The sequence below is a fragment of the Aythya fuligula genome, chromosome 4 (assembly GCF_009819795.1).
Source record: "Aythya fuligula isolate bAytFul2 chromosome 4, bAytFul2.pri, whole genome shotgun sequence".
In the NCBI taxonomy this organism is placed as follows: Eukaryota; Metazoa; Chordata; class Aves; order Anseriformes; family Anatidae; genus Aythya; species Aythya fuligula.
This window is the reverse complement of record NC_045562.1, coordinates 7,426,269-7,442,348: the sequence shown is the minus strand read 5'-3', so window position 1 is coordinate 7,442,348 and position 16,080 is coordinate 7,426,269. Positions and strand designations below refer to the sequence as shown.

The 16,080-nt window shown below is 52.3% G+C and overlaps 1 protein-coding gene across 1 annotated transcript; it reads right to left on the bottom strand.

Annotated features, from left to right (window-relative positions):
• Positions 1-46: 46 nt before the first annotated feature.
• On the bottom strand, positions 47-2,186 carry LOC116488727 (histone H2A.Z). The gene is made up of 5 exons (XM_032186548.1): positions 2,065-2,186; positions 1,621-1,698; positions 1,129-1,242; positions 586-715; positions 47-462 (listed from the first exon to the last, which is right to left on the bottom strand). The coding sequence occupies exons 1-5, from the start codon at positions 2,065-2,067 to the stop codon at positions 401-403; spliced, it is 387 nt and encodes a 128-aa protein (XP_032042439.1). The 5' UTR covers positions 2,068-2,186; the 3' UTR covers positions 47-400.
• Between the last annotated feature and the right edge of the window lie 13,894 nt (positions 2,187-16,080).

The window sequence follows — 16,080 nt, the reverse complement described above, 5'->3', positions numbered from 1 at the left end:
TTGTACAAACCAACCCTTTTTCACTTACTGGACAGGACACGGCCGGTACTCATATAACATTTATTGAACATTTTTCCACTCTAGTGGATGAAAAGTCTGTACAAAACCAAAACATTTACTCCGCCGAATTCCATTTACCTCGCCGAACCAATCTAAAAACAGCCAGCTCACTCAAAAAAACCCACCGCAAATACAATAGCTTCTCTGAAGCCATGGTAACACTTAAATACGGTTAAGACTTCAATGCAGAAATTTGGTTTGTTAGAAAGCTCAGGCGAGCTTCAGCTTCTTAAAGTTACAAAAAGGCAAAATTGTGTTTCACAGATACAGTCCACTGGAACCACCAACACTGGACAAGAAGTACTTAGAGTCCTGAGATAACAAGGGATCCTCGCAGCCTTTAGACAGTTTTCTGTTGTCCTTTCTTCCCAATCAGAGATTTGTGGATATGTGGTATTACACCTACGGGAGAACAACAGTTAAGGTAACGTTATTATTTCTTTTCAACTGTTTTGCTCATTTTCGCACTTCACGAACAGCCACCTCCACAGCGGGCAGAGGCCGTGCCACAGGCAGGTTACGTACCACCACCAGCAATCGTTGCCTTAATGAGGGAGTCCAACTCCTCGTCTCCTCTAATCGCGAGCTGCAGGTGGCGGGGAGTGATACGCTTCACCTTCAGGTCTTTGGATGCATTTCCTGCCAGCTCAAGAACCTTGAGACAAGAATCAAATCAACACAAATCAAGTGAGACCAACTGCATGGCCTGAACATGTCAGTGACAGCACAGGATGCATCTTTAAGGGCTCCTCCTTTCAAGGTGTGGCTTTAGTTCTCCCCAGGAACAAAATATTTTACAGCAGACACAAGGTGCCGCAGCTACACGTTTTATCAAGTCCTTCACACTCCCACCCCGGCTGTAAATCACAGCTATTTGATCCACAGAAAATGCAAAGCCAGAAATTCCATGCATACTTGGCAACTCCCTGAGGAAGCACACAGCTAAAATTGGCACAAAGCGAGTGAAGAGCTCACACCCCTGTCCAAATTTGCCAGAGACGGGAGGCTGTGGTCACTGTGCCATTTTGGACCTGAGCAGCGTGCGTGCACCCCTGGCAGGTGTTTTACCTCAGCTGTCAAGTACTCCAGGATGGCAGCGCTATACACAGCAGCTGTGGCTCCCACACGCCCATGGCTGGTAGTCCTAGACTTCAGGTGCCTGTGGATGCGGCCTACAGGGAACTGGAAAAGTAACAGAAACATGAGCAGGCTGTGACCGCAGGGATAACAGAAGAAATATAAGAAATACAGTGCTCTGAAACAGATGCTGGACAGCAGAGCCCTAGTAAGAGATGTATGACTGAAGGGATTTGAGTTGTAACATAAGACACGCATCATTGGACATAACACAGTTTCAATGCTTTGCTTAGTGTTCTTAGCTAGATGCCCCGCTCTGTGCCAGCAGCAAGGCCGTGCTGCCACACACCAGCCCTACAAGACCAGCGGGTGCGGGCTCCTGACACCACCCCGTGCACCCTACAGACCGTTAAAACACCACAAGCGGGCAGACACGAGGCCCACCCCGCTTCTCCACGCCCTGCCCACCCCGCCCCGGCTCACCTGCAGCCCTGCGCGCTGCGAGCGGGACACGGCTTTGGTCTTGGTCTTCCCGGAGTCCTTCCCGGCTTTGCCTCCAGCCTGACGACGACACCAGACTCCTGAGGGCGGCCGCGGCGCTGCACCGCGCATGCGCCCCCCTCCTCCACCCCCTCCCCTCCGCGTTGCGCCTGCGCACTGCTCACCACATCCAGCGGCCGCGGCCGGCCCCACAGCGCATGCGCGGCCGCCCCTCCCTCTCCCCGGTGTCGCCACTGCGCATGCGGCTCCCCCTCCCCCTCCACACCCCCCCCCCTCGTTTGCCGCCTACCGGCAGGTAACGGCCCGCGCCGCCCGCCAACGGCCGCCTCCCCTCAGCCCCTCAGCCGCCGCCATGGGCCGGCGGCGCCGCCGCACGTACACCCAGCTCCCCGCCCCATCCCCACCATCACCTCCCCGTCCCCTCACCATGGCGGAGCAGCAGCGCGGGTGCTGTCGGAGGAAGAGAAGGAGAAAGAGGACGAGGAGCCCGGCCCGCAGCACCGACCGGCCCCGACCCGCCGCGATTCAAACTGCGCCCGCTCCCGCCTTCCCCCGGCCCTTTATAACCGCCCGGCCGCCCGCATCCGGGAACCCCGGCCCGGCCGCCGGCCAATCGCAGCGCTCGGGGGCGGGGCGATCCCCTAGCGACAGCCAATGGCGGCGCGGGGCGGGGCCGGCCGCGGTCTGCGGCGCTCTGCGGCGCTGCGGCTCAGGCCACGCCCCCCGCTTAAAGGGACAGGCGCCCGCCATCGCCTGAGGGGGTGGGGGGGGTTGGCGCTGCGGGTTTGTGTCACGCTGCTCGGAGCTGGCGGTGCTCTCTGTCAGCAGGAGTTGGTTTTGAGTTTGAAAATAAAAATAAATATGAAAATAAAAATGAAAATAAAAATAAAATCCAGGTTTTACAGAAGGTTGCGGGAGTTGGTCGAGGTCTCGTTCCTTTCCCTCAGAATCTCACAGAACCATGGAATTTTCTAGGTTGGAAACACCTCAGGATCACCCAGTCCAACCTCTGACCTAACGCTAACAGTCCCCACTAAACCATATCCCTAAGCTCTACATCTAAACGTCTTTTGAAGACTTCCAGGGATGGTGACTCCACCACTTCCCTGGGCAGCCTGTTCCAGTGCCTCACAACCCTTTCAGTGAAGAAGTTCTTCCTAACATCCAACCTAAAACTCCCCTGGCTCAACTGTAGCCCGTTCCCCCTCGTCCTGTCACCAGGCACGTGGGAGAACAGACCAACCCCCACCTCGCTACAGCCTTCTGTGAGGTTCCTATTAGGCACTTAGGTACGAGGGAAGCCATGTTCCCGGTCACACGGCCCTCTGGCAACAGAGATGTGAGGAGAAAGCCGATCTTCTCCATTTTCTGTCCAGGAAAGTGCTACAAAGCAGATGAAAGAGTCCGTCTCCTACCAGCCGGAGATGATCCCCAACACAGGCCTCTCACGTGGCCGTGTGCTCTCAGCCCCCCGTGTCCCTTACAGCCTGAGGACATCAGCAAAACACCCAAGGTTCTGCTTTGCTCTGGCCTTGCAGCAAGCACAGCCCCGTTCAGCACGCTCCAAAGAGCAGGGCACATAGCTACGAAGCTAATGCTGAGGTGTCCGTGTATTGAATGCAGTATATGTAGGGTTAGGTGTCATACACCATAAATGTTTGTTCGTTGTCTTTTGTAGTATAAAAACAAGGAGTCCCGTTTGAGGAGCGGGAGTTGCGAAAGCTCCCTGCTGAAGGAAGGAGCTGTATAATGCTTGGCTAGACACTATGAAAATTCCTTTGCTTAATGTAACAAAAAAGAGAGCCCCCTCCCCTTCTCTCCTTCTGCATCTCAGTTGCCTCTTTTGTTCAAAGACCCTGCTGCAAAGCTCATGGAACCATCTCCTGATAAGCTGCTAAACTTATCAACATCCTGCCCTCCTGTCTCATGCTGGGCCAACATGACCAAATAAAACCAGAAGTTGAACCACAACGCCGAGGAAGACTACGGCCTTCATCTTCACGACCACCAGAGGGACAGAGACGACCCCCTGGCAACAGTGCACGCAGTCTCAGAATATACCAGGATGTGCTGCGTAATCCTGGAATTACCAAAATATAAAAAGGGACCCTGGTGGGGATGAGGTGTGCGCTGTTGGCGGAGCCGAGACTCCCCGGCCGCCCAGCGCTGTTTTGCTTGCTGTTGGCTTACTCAATAAATTCCTTTCTATGGTTAATACAATGCTCTCTGAAAAATTAAGGGGGCAACTTATAAATAACACTCCAGTCAGTGGGAACTCCTAAAACGTACTTCCACAACTTCACAGGTATGAGGGACAGTGGCTTAGCAAGTCCACCGGTTCCCTCAGGACCCGTGGATGTATGTTGAAGACATCATCGTGTGGGGCAACACAGGAGAGGGTGCTTTTGAGAAAGGGGAGAAAATAATAAAAAATTGGATGGCTGCTTTTTTCACGTTAAACAGAGTAAGGTGCAAGGATGTGCACTGGAAATGCATTTTTTTAGGAATAAATTGGCAATAAATTCTCGTTGTGCACCTGTGCGGGGGCTCTGTCTGCACTGGTTCCCAACCCCTCACCTCCCTCCTCTGCACCCCTTGTGCTGAGGCTGTCGGGGTGTATTTGGGGCCAGCACACGCCATATGAGGTCATATGGCGTCATCCCTCCTTTATGGTGTCACAACCAGGGCACAGTATATAAGGCCGCGCTCGCGCCCGCGGGGCCAGCAGTAGAGATTGCCTCTGCTGCTGTGCGGTGCTGGTGTTTGCTGAGGGCTCAGAGCCTGCTGTCCCTCTCAGGCCCAGGCCGTGCGATTGCTGGTAGCTTTTGCTGGCAGCGTTTGGTGACTGTTCACCAATTCGTCATTCTTTCAACAATGACCCGGGGTGGTGTTGGCCAGGGACCCATGGTGTCTGGTCACTCCTCATCCCGTCGGGGCCCAGCGCGACGCCCCAGCAGCCCTGTGCAGCAGAAGGAGCACGGGCAGGAGCTGGAGGAACTGCGGGCCCAGCTGGAGGCCGAGCGTCTCCAGACCCAGGAGCTGCAGCGCCGCTTTGCTGATGAAGCCCGTGAGATAAAGAAGCGGGCAGAGCGGGAGCGGCAGCTTCTGGCTGAGAAGCTCCGCTCCAAATGGGAGCAGGAGCGGGTGCGGGAGCTGCAGCGGCTCAAGGAGCAGAGCCAGAGGCAGCGGGCGGCGGAGATCCGTCAACTGCTGCGCGAGAAGGACGCCGAGCGGTGCCAGGCGCACAAGCTGCTCCAGCAGCAGCGGGACGACTCCATCCGCCAGGCACGGGAGCTGCAGCGGCAGCTGGCTGAGGAGGTGGTGAGGAGAGGCTGGAGAGGAAGCAGCCAGGTCCGCGGCAAGCTGCAGGAGGTCCACAGGCAGCTTAGCGGGCGGGCGGATAGCAAGCAGGCCACCCAGATCCTGAGCCTCCAAAATGAACTGCAAGCGCAGAGGAGGCTCTTCCTGCAGTACATCCTGGAGCAGGGTAAGGGTGGGTCGCCTGCCACCCACAAAGGGGACAAGGCCTGGCACCACCTGCAGACTCTCCTGGGCGTAGGAGCCACCGGGCCCTGCATTTCAAAGTGCCCCGGTGCATCTGGTGCTGCTGGTGGAGGAGGGCAGCAGACAACCCCCTCCAGCTTAAAAGACGCTCGCCTCCAGGGAGATGGGAAGAGCAGCGGGCGCTCTGTCGCAGACGTGGGTGTGCAGGTCTCAGCGCAAGAAGAGGCCTGTCCACCTGGCAGCGGAGACAGCCAGCTCCTGGAGCTGAAAGTTCAGCTGCAGCGTGCTGTGCAGGACCTGCGGAGGCAATGCAGTGCCCTTCAGCAGGAGACCCGCTGCCTGATGGAAGAAAGCTCTCTGGAAGTGACGGAGGAGGTGGAGTGGCTCCAGAAGAACACCTGTACGCTGGGCCTCCTTACCAAGCTTCTGCAAGAAAAAGCCAGGCAACTGAAAGAGGTTGCAAAGGCTGAGCGGGTCGACCAGCAGCAGAAGGGGCAATTGGAAAGCGAGGCTGGGAAAAAACTTACGCCTCACATGAACCTGGATCAGGAACGCTCAAGACTGCGGAAAAGGTACGAGGACCTGAAAGCGCGTCTAGCAGAGATGACAAATGAAAATGCCAGACGCGCAGAAGAAACTTCTCAGTTCCGCGGGCAGAAGGATTGGATAGAGGAGGTCCAATCTGAAAACGCTGCTCTGAAGGCGAAACTCGTGCAAGTGACAGAGCAGCGAAATTCTGCCATTGGAGAGGTCAAACGTCTTCAAACACAACTGAAAGATCTGGGCTGTGAACTGAATGCCATGCGTCAACTGGCAGAAGAAAGGCAACGACAGGAGGAAGACCTTGAGGAAACAAAGCGACTGCTGCAGAACAAAGCAGAGGAAGTTGAGCATTTCCAGAGGGCTTGGGCAGAGCAAAGAAGGACACATGAGGAAGACATGCAAGTGGCTCAGGCGCAGCTGAGAGAATTAGAGAAGCAGTGTCAGCAGCAAAATCAACAATGTGAGCTGCTCTCTCAGCAACTTGAGCAAGAAAAAAGAAAAAAATCCAACCGTATCACCTCAGAACTACTCCAGGTGATGTCTCCTCCCACAGCACAGGCCTCTGCAGAGCAGTGCCACGACCTCTGTAACCATGAAGACTGCTATGATGATTCTGAGAAGGCAACCGAAGTGTTGGCATCCCACACAAGTACCTCAATGTCGGATGCCGCACACAGCAGTCCTGGTTGCAGCCTTCTTTCAGACAAGGGCCCTGTGGGTGAGACCGGAGACTCAGGAGCAGAGCATGTGTCCTTCGAACTGCCGTCCCTGGAACAAGAATTGCCAAAACTTCGAAGATTTATAGCTCTCTATAGCTACAATCCTTTCGAGGGTCCTAACGAGCACCCCGAAGCAGAGCTTCCTCTGACTGCAGGAGAATACGTCTATGTAATTGGAGACATGGATGAGGACGGCTGGTTTGTGGGAGAGCTGCCGCATGGCAAACGGGGATTTATCCCCTCTAATTTTGTACAAGAAGTTTCAGACGACGAGCCGGTGACAAATGTGCCTCCAGAGCTATGTGATCTCCTGCAGGATAGCGATGATGATGAGTTTCTGCAGCAGAAGTGGACGAAACAAAACAAAAATAAAGAGTCTTAACCAAAGAATCTGTGTCTCTATTGTCTCCCCCCTTCTCCCTCCCCTTCCACAGCTTTTACTGCTGAGTGTGATGTCTCCGTATGGACTCCCCCTTTGGTCTTTTGGGGTCAGCTGTCCCGGCAATGCCCCCTCCCCACCTCTTGCCCACGGCCAGCCAACTGGATTTGGGGCTTGGGGGGTGGCAGAGGGAGGGTGCTGCGGGAGTCCTGGCGCTGTGCTCGGCAGTAGACAAAACACGTGGGTGCAGTATCAAGTCAGTTCTAGCTACAAGCACAGAGCACAGTGCTGTAGGGGCTGCTGTGGGGAAGGTTGAGTCCATCCCAGGCAGACCCAGCACACCAAATCCACCATGGTGGGGATGGGATGACCAGGCAGGGTCTAGAGGGGTGCTTGGATCCCAACCAAAACAGTCGCCGGGGGGCTGGGAATGATGGGGAAGGTGCTGGATGCCACAATAAATGTTTGTTCATTGTCTTTTGTAGTATAAAAACAAGGAGTCCCGTTTGAGGAGCGGGAGTTGCGAAAGCTCCCTGCTGAAGGAAGGAGCTGTATAATGCTTGCCAAACACTATGAAAATTCCTTTGCTTAATGTAACAAAAAAGAGAGCCCCCTCCCCTTCGCTCCTTCTGCACCTCAGCTGCCTCTTTTGTTCAAAGACCCTGCTGCAAAGCTCATGTAACCATCTCCTGATAAGTTGCTAAACTTATCAACATCCTGCCTTCCTGTCTCACGCTGGGCCAACATGACCAAATAAATCCAGAAGTTGAACCACAACGCCGAGGAAGACTACGGCCTTCATCTTCCCGACCACCAGAGGGACAGAGACGACCCCCTGGCAGCAGTGCGCGCAGTTGCAGAATATACCACCTAGCTGTGGCACACCAGGGCACAAGGGAAGGGTTTCTTTATCCTGTTGTGCAGCATGTCCAGCACAGTAAAGGACAGGAGCCCGTAAGGCACGTTTAGGCAACTTGGATGGACTCATCCTGTAAAGCAGGGACCGCTTCCCACCCCTCACTGACCACCAGGCCGTGAATGTGGTGTTGTCTGGATACATCACAAGCCTATGACCTTGTTAACAGAGTTAATTAGCATTTAAAATAGACTAAGAAGCAGCACAGCTGCCCACAGCTGCACCTGAGGTCTCCCTCAGGTCTCCCTGCTGGCTGCCGTGCCTGGGTTGAGGAGGATCACCTGCTCTGTGGTGCCGTGCGTGGTGATGAATGGGGACAATCGCTGGGTTTAACAGATACATTTGATGATCTGGTATCTGGAAACAGCTTCACACGTCTCCGTAATAGATCTGCAGGCAATGTGTGCATGCTGATTATCGGAGAGACTCGAGCTCCCCTTATATCTACGGTCCTGCTTCTTGTACACCCTTCTGTCTGCTATTAATTGTGCCAGAATGGCTGGTCTGAATAGATTTTTATCTCCTTCTTGTTTAGCCAGCTGTGAAGGGAGGTTGTGGAGGCAAAATGAAACCAGAGCCTTTCAGGGACCATGCCAGCTACACGTCCTAGCCCACCTCCTACCCATTGCCCTGCAAGGAAGGCCTTCCTGCTGCACGCCTCGGTCCCCCTTGCTACCTCCACCTGAGCTCCATCCAGCAGGGTAACTGAGGTGAGGAGCATTCACACTGTTTGGTGTTGTGCTCTAAAGCCACGTGTGAGCACGCACTCAACCACCTTCAAGCTGGCGAACAGGGAGGGGGAATCCCATCTGCCCCATGTTGCCGGTGCCTAGGGGAGGCTTTGATTAAATAGACTCGTGCCAGTTGTATCAGTTGGGTTATACCCGTTTCTTTTCCTAACAAAGTGAATCGGAAAAACTCCTTGAGGCTAATCAGACAGGGACACTCCGAGGCAGTGCCTGGACTCTGTCTGAGGTGGCGAGGTCAATGTGTTTGCTTTGAACTGGCAATGTGCTAGGGGCACGGCTTATTTTGGTTTCATAGCCTTCATCTACCATTCTTTCAACAATTATGTTTCTTCATTTGGCACAAAGCATAGCAAACCTTAGGAAAACAAATGAGAAGGGACAAACACAATATTCACATACGGGTTTCGGCGCAATCCATTATTATTCTTTCCTTTCTTGTCTCCCTGAGACTCAGTCTAGGCACCAGGTCTCCCGAACAGTGATGTTGTCCTATTAATTCCTTCCAGTCACAGCCACCTTATTCTCCTTCCAGCACTCAGCATCCACCTTTCAACTGAAATGGGGCATTTAAGTGCTTCCAGCCCTAACCACACCGACACAGCAAGGAGGAAAAGAGAAACCACATGATTAGCAAAACCCTTCAAGTGAAAAAGAAACGCGGGGAAAATTGTGTTTTCCTGAACGTGGCTGGCTCCAGGTTTTCAATCAAAATGCTCATTTGTGCGAGATGGAAGTCGTTCTTCAAAACTTGTTTGCTGTAGATGAAAGGGGAAATAGAAACGCCACCTGCCCCTTGTCCTTTCCTTGCCAAAGCCATAGCAAAGAGAAGTGATCCAACTCTTCTGTGCTGGTAGGAGGCAGCTACTACAGCCAGCACTGGCTGCTGCATCGACAACCCAATTTACTTTTTCCTTGTGCTGAAGGCTGATTTTTGCAGAGAAGCAGCTCAAGCTCACTGCAGGCATGAGAACCACGACCACATCTGGCTTATAGCACAAGCATGCCCCTCACTGATAACGTGCCATGAATTAATGTGCAAGTAATGACACCTTCCCATGTGTCACTGCAGTCACCTGCAATGAAGAACTGCAAGCACCAGGACCTGACTGTGCAGCGAAAAGTATAATTTCATTGATTCAGGTGTCAGGGTGAATCTACTGCAGATATTCCTTTATGAGCAATGGTAACAGTAACTCAGGAGCTTACTTTTGCCAAAATTTGGGATCTGCAGCTACAGATTGGTTCATTCCCAAGCAGAATGACTCCATGAGGTTGTTGTTGCTGTTGTTTTTCATCTTTAACTTTAAATTCCAATAATTGTAGCTTTAAAAAAATGGTAAATGAGCATAAGGACACTGCAGCCTAGGTCCTTCTCCTCTGGGTTTGCTTTAGAAGCAGCTGACCCTACAATATGACTGTCCATGTCCCATTCGCTTCATATACCGTGAAAATGCTTTGCATTTTGATTAAGAGGATGAGGAGCATGAAGACGGGCCTCAGACTGTAGTGTGGCCGTGACCAAGCAAATGAGGTCGGCCCCATGATGGCAGCACAACACCAGAAATGAGAACTTTACCTCAATGCAGACGGATGAAGGGTTTCCTCTTCGGTAAGGGTTTTAGGCTGAGTCATCACTGCCTTCAAAACCACAGCATGGCACTCCCTTTGCTGTAAAATTGGAAAGAAAAGAAAAAAAAAACTTTTATTTTTTTTACTCTTAGGCAACCAGGCAAGGTGAGCCCTTTGCATGGGATGGGTGTCATCTACTTTGCCACTCTGAAGGTCCTTGGCTAGGGCTCTGGAGCAGAAAAGGTAAGAGGCAGGAGGCAGTACCTGGTGTTAAAAGCAGCCGTGTGCTGAGCTGTGAAGGCAAAACATGATTTACCGTCTGAAATTCACTAGGTGGAGTCACTGCAGATGAATAAAGGCACGACTACACAGCTAGAAAATGCCCGCCTTTAGCATGTAAGCCCTTTTCCAGCTTAAAAAAATAAGAATAATCCCATCCCATCGAACTTTGGGGGAGAGCAGGGGTTGTTAATTATATATTTTACATATATTATATAAATGTAAATAATTCCCTGGTTATACTTCACTGCACCCTTTCTGATTTTCTCACCTGGGGGTGGGCCCGCATCTTATTTCACTTACTCAAAGCCCGACAGGACCCTGTGGAGCCCAAACAACTGAGCTAACAAACCGCTCAACATCTGTGGCTCTGAGTAGCATCCTCGCCAAGCACTTGCCTTCCTGTGGGAAAAGCAGGAAAAGCAAACATTTTACTTTTAATTTCTTCCTCAACGTTGTGAAATTTAGCTGTTTACCCACCTTGGCGCAGTCTGAAGGCGGAGGAGCATCTAGCATGGGGTTGAATGGTAGCAGTTTCAAAGGATGCTGGCGGAGGATGGTTGCCTTTTCCGTGATCCCTCTTATCTCAGCCGAGCAGCTGGGCTGCGACCACCATAAATCAGGAGCAAAGCTGGGAGAAGGCGACCACGGGGACCTGCAGCTCTCAGAGCCTCAGCAGCGGGGAGCCATGGGGGACACCGAGCCCCCGGCACGGCGGCGATGGGTGGGAAGGGGCAGCGCTGGCTCCCGTGAGGAAAATCCTTCCCCGCGAGGTGAGGAGCCCCCCAGCGTGGCGTGGAGCACCTGGGAGGTAAGCCAGGGGCTCGGGGAGGCAGCGCTGAGTCTGGCAGCGTCAGCACAGCCTCTGCAAAGCCCCCAGGGCTTTGTGCTCACGGGCATGGGGAGCATGATGAAGGGCTTGCAGAAGATTTTGCAACACAGGCAGAGCTTGGGGGGCTTTTAGAGTGAGACAATGGAGAAGAAAAGCACCGCCATCACCTAGCAATAAATAATACACAAAGAAAAAAAATAGATTTGTCCTGGTCATGCAGGTGGGGGCCAGGACAAGGGCTTGCTTCGGTTCCTGGCTTGGATGTTGAGGTGGGATCCTGAAGTTCAGTCTTCCTGTGACTTGCAGCATTGTAACTCACGGATGAGGTATGAGCAGCGACCAGCATCGTTGTGGTGCCTTTTGGTGCAGGCTTGCCCCAAAAATTCAAGGAGCTCTTGCCTCTGATGTTAGTTTCAATGGCCAGTGTCTTGTGCCCAGCTTATGATTTTTTTTTTTATTTTTTACTTCTTTACTTCAAGAGGGTTGCTGGAAAACGAACTGATCTTGACTTGGGACCCACCTGGAGCCAGCGGAGCCTTTCCTGCTGGCTGCAATGGGTGCTGGAAGCAGCTCTGCATCAAAGGTTGCTTTGATTTTCTGCGGGTCCATGAAGCTGTCCGCCCATTCCTCTTCGGGGAACAGCTTCGGGAGGCTTCACAGCTGGGGTGAAGCGTTCGCTGCAGCTGGTTGTCAGCTCCTTTCTCTCCTCACACCTCCTCTTTTGCAGCTGGTGGCTGTGGCTGCGGCCGCCCTGCTGCTGCTGTACATGGCGCTGTGCTACCAGGGCTTCCATTTCCGCGTGGCTCAGGCATACGCTCGCCTGGGGTACCCCCACGCCCAGCACATCGTGGGGCAGAGGTATCTGCAAGGTAAATCTTCCCTGCCAGAGGACGTTTGTGCACAGGGAACACAAACGTGGCTCTGCACCCTGGCCTTTGGGCACCCTATTTTACGTCCTCGCCCCGACTCTGCTGCTTTGTTTCCCTCTCAGGAGCTGGAGTGGCGAAAAGCGAGGACCTGGCCATGCACTGGTTCAGGTGAGGTGCGAAAAAAAACCAAACAACTCCTGACACGGTGCCTGGCTCTTTTCTGGGAAAGCCTGTCGGGGTGTGGGAGGAGGAAAAAGAACTGGTGATATTTTTGTGGGGAGAGGTGTGCTGCACCACGGTGCGTGCCCGGCCCTCCCTGAGTCTCGCCTGGGGTCAAGACACTTCACTCTGCCTTCCCCGTCCTCTTATTTTAAGCCAGTGGGAAGCCAAAAAAATATCTTGAGATCGAGACCTCAGGTGCACGGGGGAAATAGTTGAATTAAGTTTTTGTTTTGTATTTTCCTTTATGCCTTCCTTGCCCCCTCTCCTTCTTCAGGCAGGCAGCAGGACAGGGCCACCCTCACTCCTCCTTCAACCTGGCGCTGGGAGCTCTCCGAAACATGACGGCGGCGCTGGAGGAAGGGTAACCCCAGCTGCTCCTGCCCCTTTCCACTGCAGAGGAGGGCCCCATTCCTCCCGAGACAGGCAGACTCCATTTTTCAGTTTTATAAGGTGTACGTAAGACCTCCAAATCATTTCTGCTTCAGTTTAATTAGGCTGGAAAAATCACCAAACCCCAAACACGCATGCCCAGACCACAGGGAAAAGCAAAGAGAAAACCAGATTGTTTTCTGAATATTAGAGAGTTGGCATCACAGATTCTTTCAGATCGAGTAGTCGTGGTCCTCTAATAAAAATCTGGGTAAATAAAAGTCAGATAGGAACCAACCAGACCTTTTTCTAGATTTTTTTTTTTAACGAATATTTCATGTCCTTCAGTGAAGTGGAGAAACTCCTCAGTGTGGCTGCAGCCCATGGGCTCCAAGAAGCTCAGGAGCTTTTGGAGAACATCCTCAAGAGCCGAAACCTGCCCTGAATACCTGCACTGATGCTCTTCCAGCTTTGCCTTCTTCTGCACCTTTACCAATAATTAATTGCCAGCTGGTAATCACATCTTGCACCAACTCGTCTGCTCTGTTAAGCTGGATCCAGACGCTGACCTGAGCGTGTAGGTGCAGATGTGCTGTGTGTATTTCGTGTGCTGCAAAGAATGATCACAGCTTATCTTTGCCATCATAAATCAGCAGGACACACGCGCGTGGTGTCATTTGTAATAGAACTAACTGTGGCTTCATAGCAAATATAAATAATGCCCTCACTGCGTAGCTGCCTTTCCTTAACAAGCTCACCATCACTGCACCAGTTTGGGGGGAACGTAATTAAACTGAATTTTTGGGAAATAAGAGCCAACATGCACACATACCAACAGAGACAAGTAACTGCTGGTTGACTAAAGCTAGTAGAAGGCTGTGGCAACTTGGTGCAGCACCAATGCTTCCCCTGGTCCACAGGCTCCACACGAGGCACAGAAGTAGTGCTTGCGCTGTTATCCCCACACGGCCTCCCCAGAGAGGCACGTTTCTCCCACCCAGCTTGTTTTCCCACACGCCTTCCCCCAGGTTTTCTTTCAGCACATCCACACGAAGCACAGTGCTGGGGGAGGAGGATGCCTTGCTGCTGCTACCCGCCCAGCCACAGGCTCTTCAACTCATCCTCATTTGCTGAGGCATGCGACGCCTCGCGCCCCGCAGCTCAGCTCTGCTGCTTTGGCTGTAGAAAATAAGCCAGGAGCTTCCTGGGGTTTTCCCAGCATCAGCAGCTGCTTTGGGAGTGTTTCCCAACATAGGACAAAAAAAAGGAAAAAAGGAAAAGAGGCAGGCTGCCTTGCCTTTTGGAGCCACTCCCGCAGGCCCCCAGCCCTGCCGTGCTGTTTCGGGGCCATGCCCTGTGCCTGCAGCCCTCTCCTCCTTGATGCTGTCGGTACGGAGGCAATTAGGAGGATTTTCTTTCCCAAAACGCAGCTCTAATTATAATCCAATTCAGCTTATTTGAAGTACATTTGGGTAGTGTCTCCATTATGCAAATATCAATTTATTATCCTCACATTATGTTTTGACTACAGTTGTGTTGCTAATTAGAGGCAATTTGGCTGCTTTAAAAAAAAAATCCTTTCCTCTCCATGCACTTTTACTTGCAAACCACACAGAATAGATGTTGAGCACGGCATCGGTGATGAAGACCTGTGGTTAGCAGCTCCATTTTAATCACTCTAATTGACTTTCAGTACGTTAGAAGCCACTTAAAGCCCAGGTTTTGCTGATTTACTTGGCTTTGGGGCTGGAGGCTGGAAAGAGAGCAGGGCAATTTATCCCCGTTGCAAGCACAGCGTTGCTCTGTGTGACGCTTCGGATAGGTTTGGTTCCTCTGTAACACTGAGGGTGGGAGGCAACAACGATGCTTCTGGTCTGGGAAAGATGACAGCAGCATTTTTAGATGAGGTGGCACTCAGAGAGCTGAGAATAAAGCTGATCTCGGGGCAGCCTTAAAAAAAAAAAACACAACTCTGATAGGGTTATTCCTCCCACTGCCTTTGACAAGGACCATAATTCCCGTTGCCATACCACCCACTTTATGAATGTATTTTCCCCTTTAATGGTTGCTTGCTTGAATGGACGATGTCTTGCTAGGGTAGCGCTATTTTCCTTCTGCTGACTGACTTTCCTGCTGGACACGTTACACGTTTCTGCTGTCATGGCTCAGGGCACAAGGGATTCCCACACGTTACGTGGGCAGCACGAAGATTTCTGCACCCCAAAGCATTCCAGGACCTTGGAAAGCCCAAAACAACCGAACCCAGGGGTACCCAAAGAGGCTCCTGCAGCTTCAGCTCGGAGGCGCGTGCTTCTGCGGCAGGCAAACATTAGGGGTCCCCAGCGGACTTTCAAAAGCTTTGTAGGAAAAAGGAAAAAAAAGAAAAAAAAAAAAAAAAGAAACAAATAAAAAGAAACTCTCAAGCTTCCCTGAATTTCCTTGCAACATAAATCTCACACCCACCCACCCGCCAGGCAGGCTCTGTTGATACCAGAGGCAAGAAGCAGCAGGGACGCAGTGACACAGAGCCCAGCAGAAGCCACCGTGCCTTGCCAAGGGCACGGGGCAGGGCTGGGGACCATGAGAGGTGCGAGGCGATGGGAGCTGGCACCGGGGCTTTCCTCCTGCTGTAATTTTCCCCCAGGACCTCCAGCAGGTGCTGGGAAGGGCTGGGATGCTGCGGGGTTGGGCTGGCAGGAGATGCAAAGCCAAGCTGGTCTGCGTAGGGCATCCCACGAGGATCCCACAGGATCAGCATCTTATGGAGGGCACGGAGCCTGCAAAAACCCTTCAGAAAAGCCTTAGAAACAGCTTCACACCACTGGGTATCGTGCCAGGGTGATTCAGGTCATGCAGGGAGTTAATTTTACCTACAGCACAGTGTCAGGAAAACCCTTTTGCCACATATCCCACTGCTGCATATCAATGATTTGAATTACGGAGCCCCCTAGGGAGGGGAGACGAGGTGGATTTGGCTTTTTGAGGCTGAAATGAACGCTGCTTGATGCAGGTATCCAACGTAACCATCACAGCACCCTAAAGGGCTGCCACCTCCACGTGCTGCGCCTGACAGCTCTATATTCAGCTCTCAGATTATCTCGTGTGATAAGCCACGTCCCTTCCCCAGTGGATTAAAAAGGGGAAAAAGAATACGATATTGTACCTGTAGTATTTAAGAAATGCTTAACGTTGAGACAGACACGAGGTAAGCGCCGTGTTTGTGCTTTGTGCATGTTCTGCATAGAGCTACTTATTTCAGCTTGGTCTTCAGGGTTTTCAGGGAAAACCCCAGTGCTTTCGGGATGGTCTGTGTCCAGACTGTCTCTGGGATATTTCTGGGGTTTGCTTTGGGCACAGGGACAGGGAAAATGGGTGACCGCAGCTGGAAGCCTTAGGAACAGGCACAGCTAAAAAGGCACGTGGTGATCAGCAGCACAGCAGTTCATACTGCCAGCACAGCTTGGGGATAAATTCGGTTTGGGGTCATTTGGA

Coding starts and splice junctions, on each gene's coding strand:
- LOC116488727 (XM_032186548.1), bottom strand. Junction 1,243..1,620: donor CGCAGCGCGCAGGGCTGCAG/GTGAGCCGGGGC, acceptor TTACTTTTCCAG/TTCCCTGTAGGCCGCATCCA. Junction 463..585: donor GGCAACGATTGCTGGTGGTG/GTACGTAACCTG, acceptor GTTCTCCCGTAG/GTGTAATACCACATATCCAC.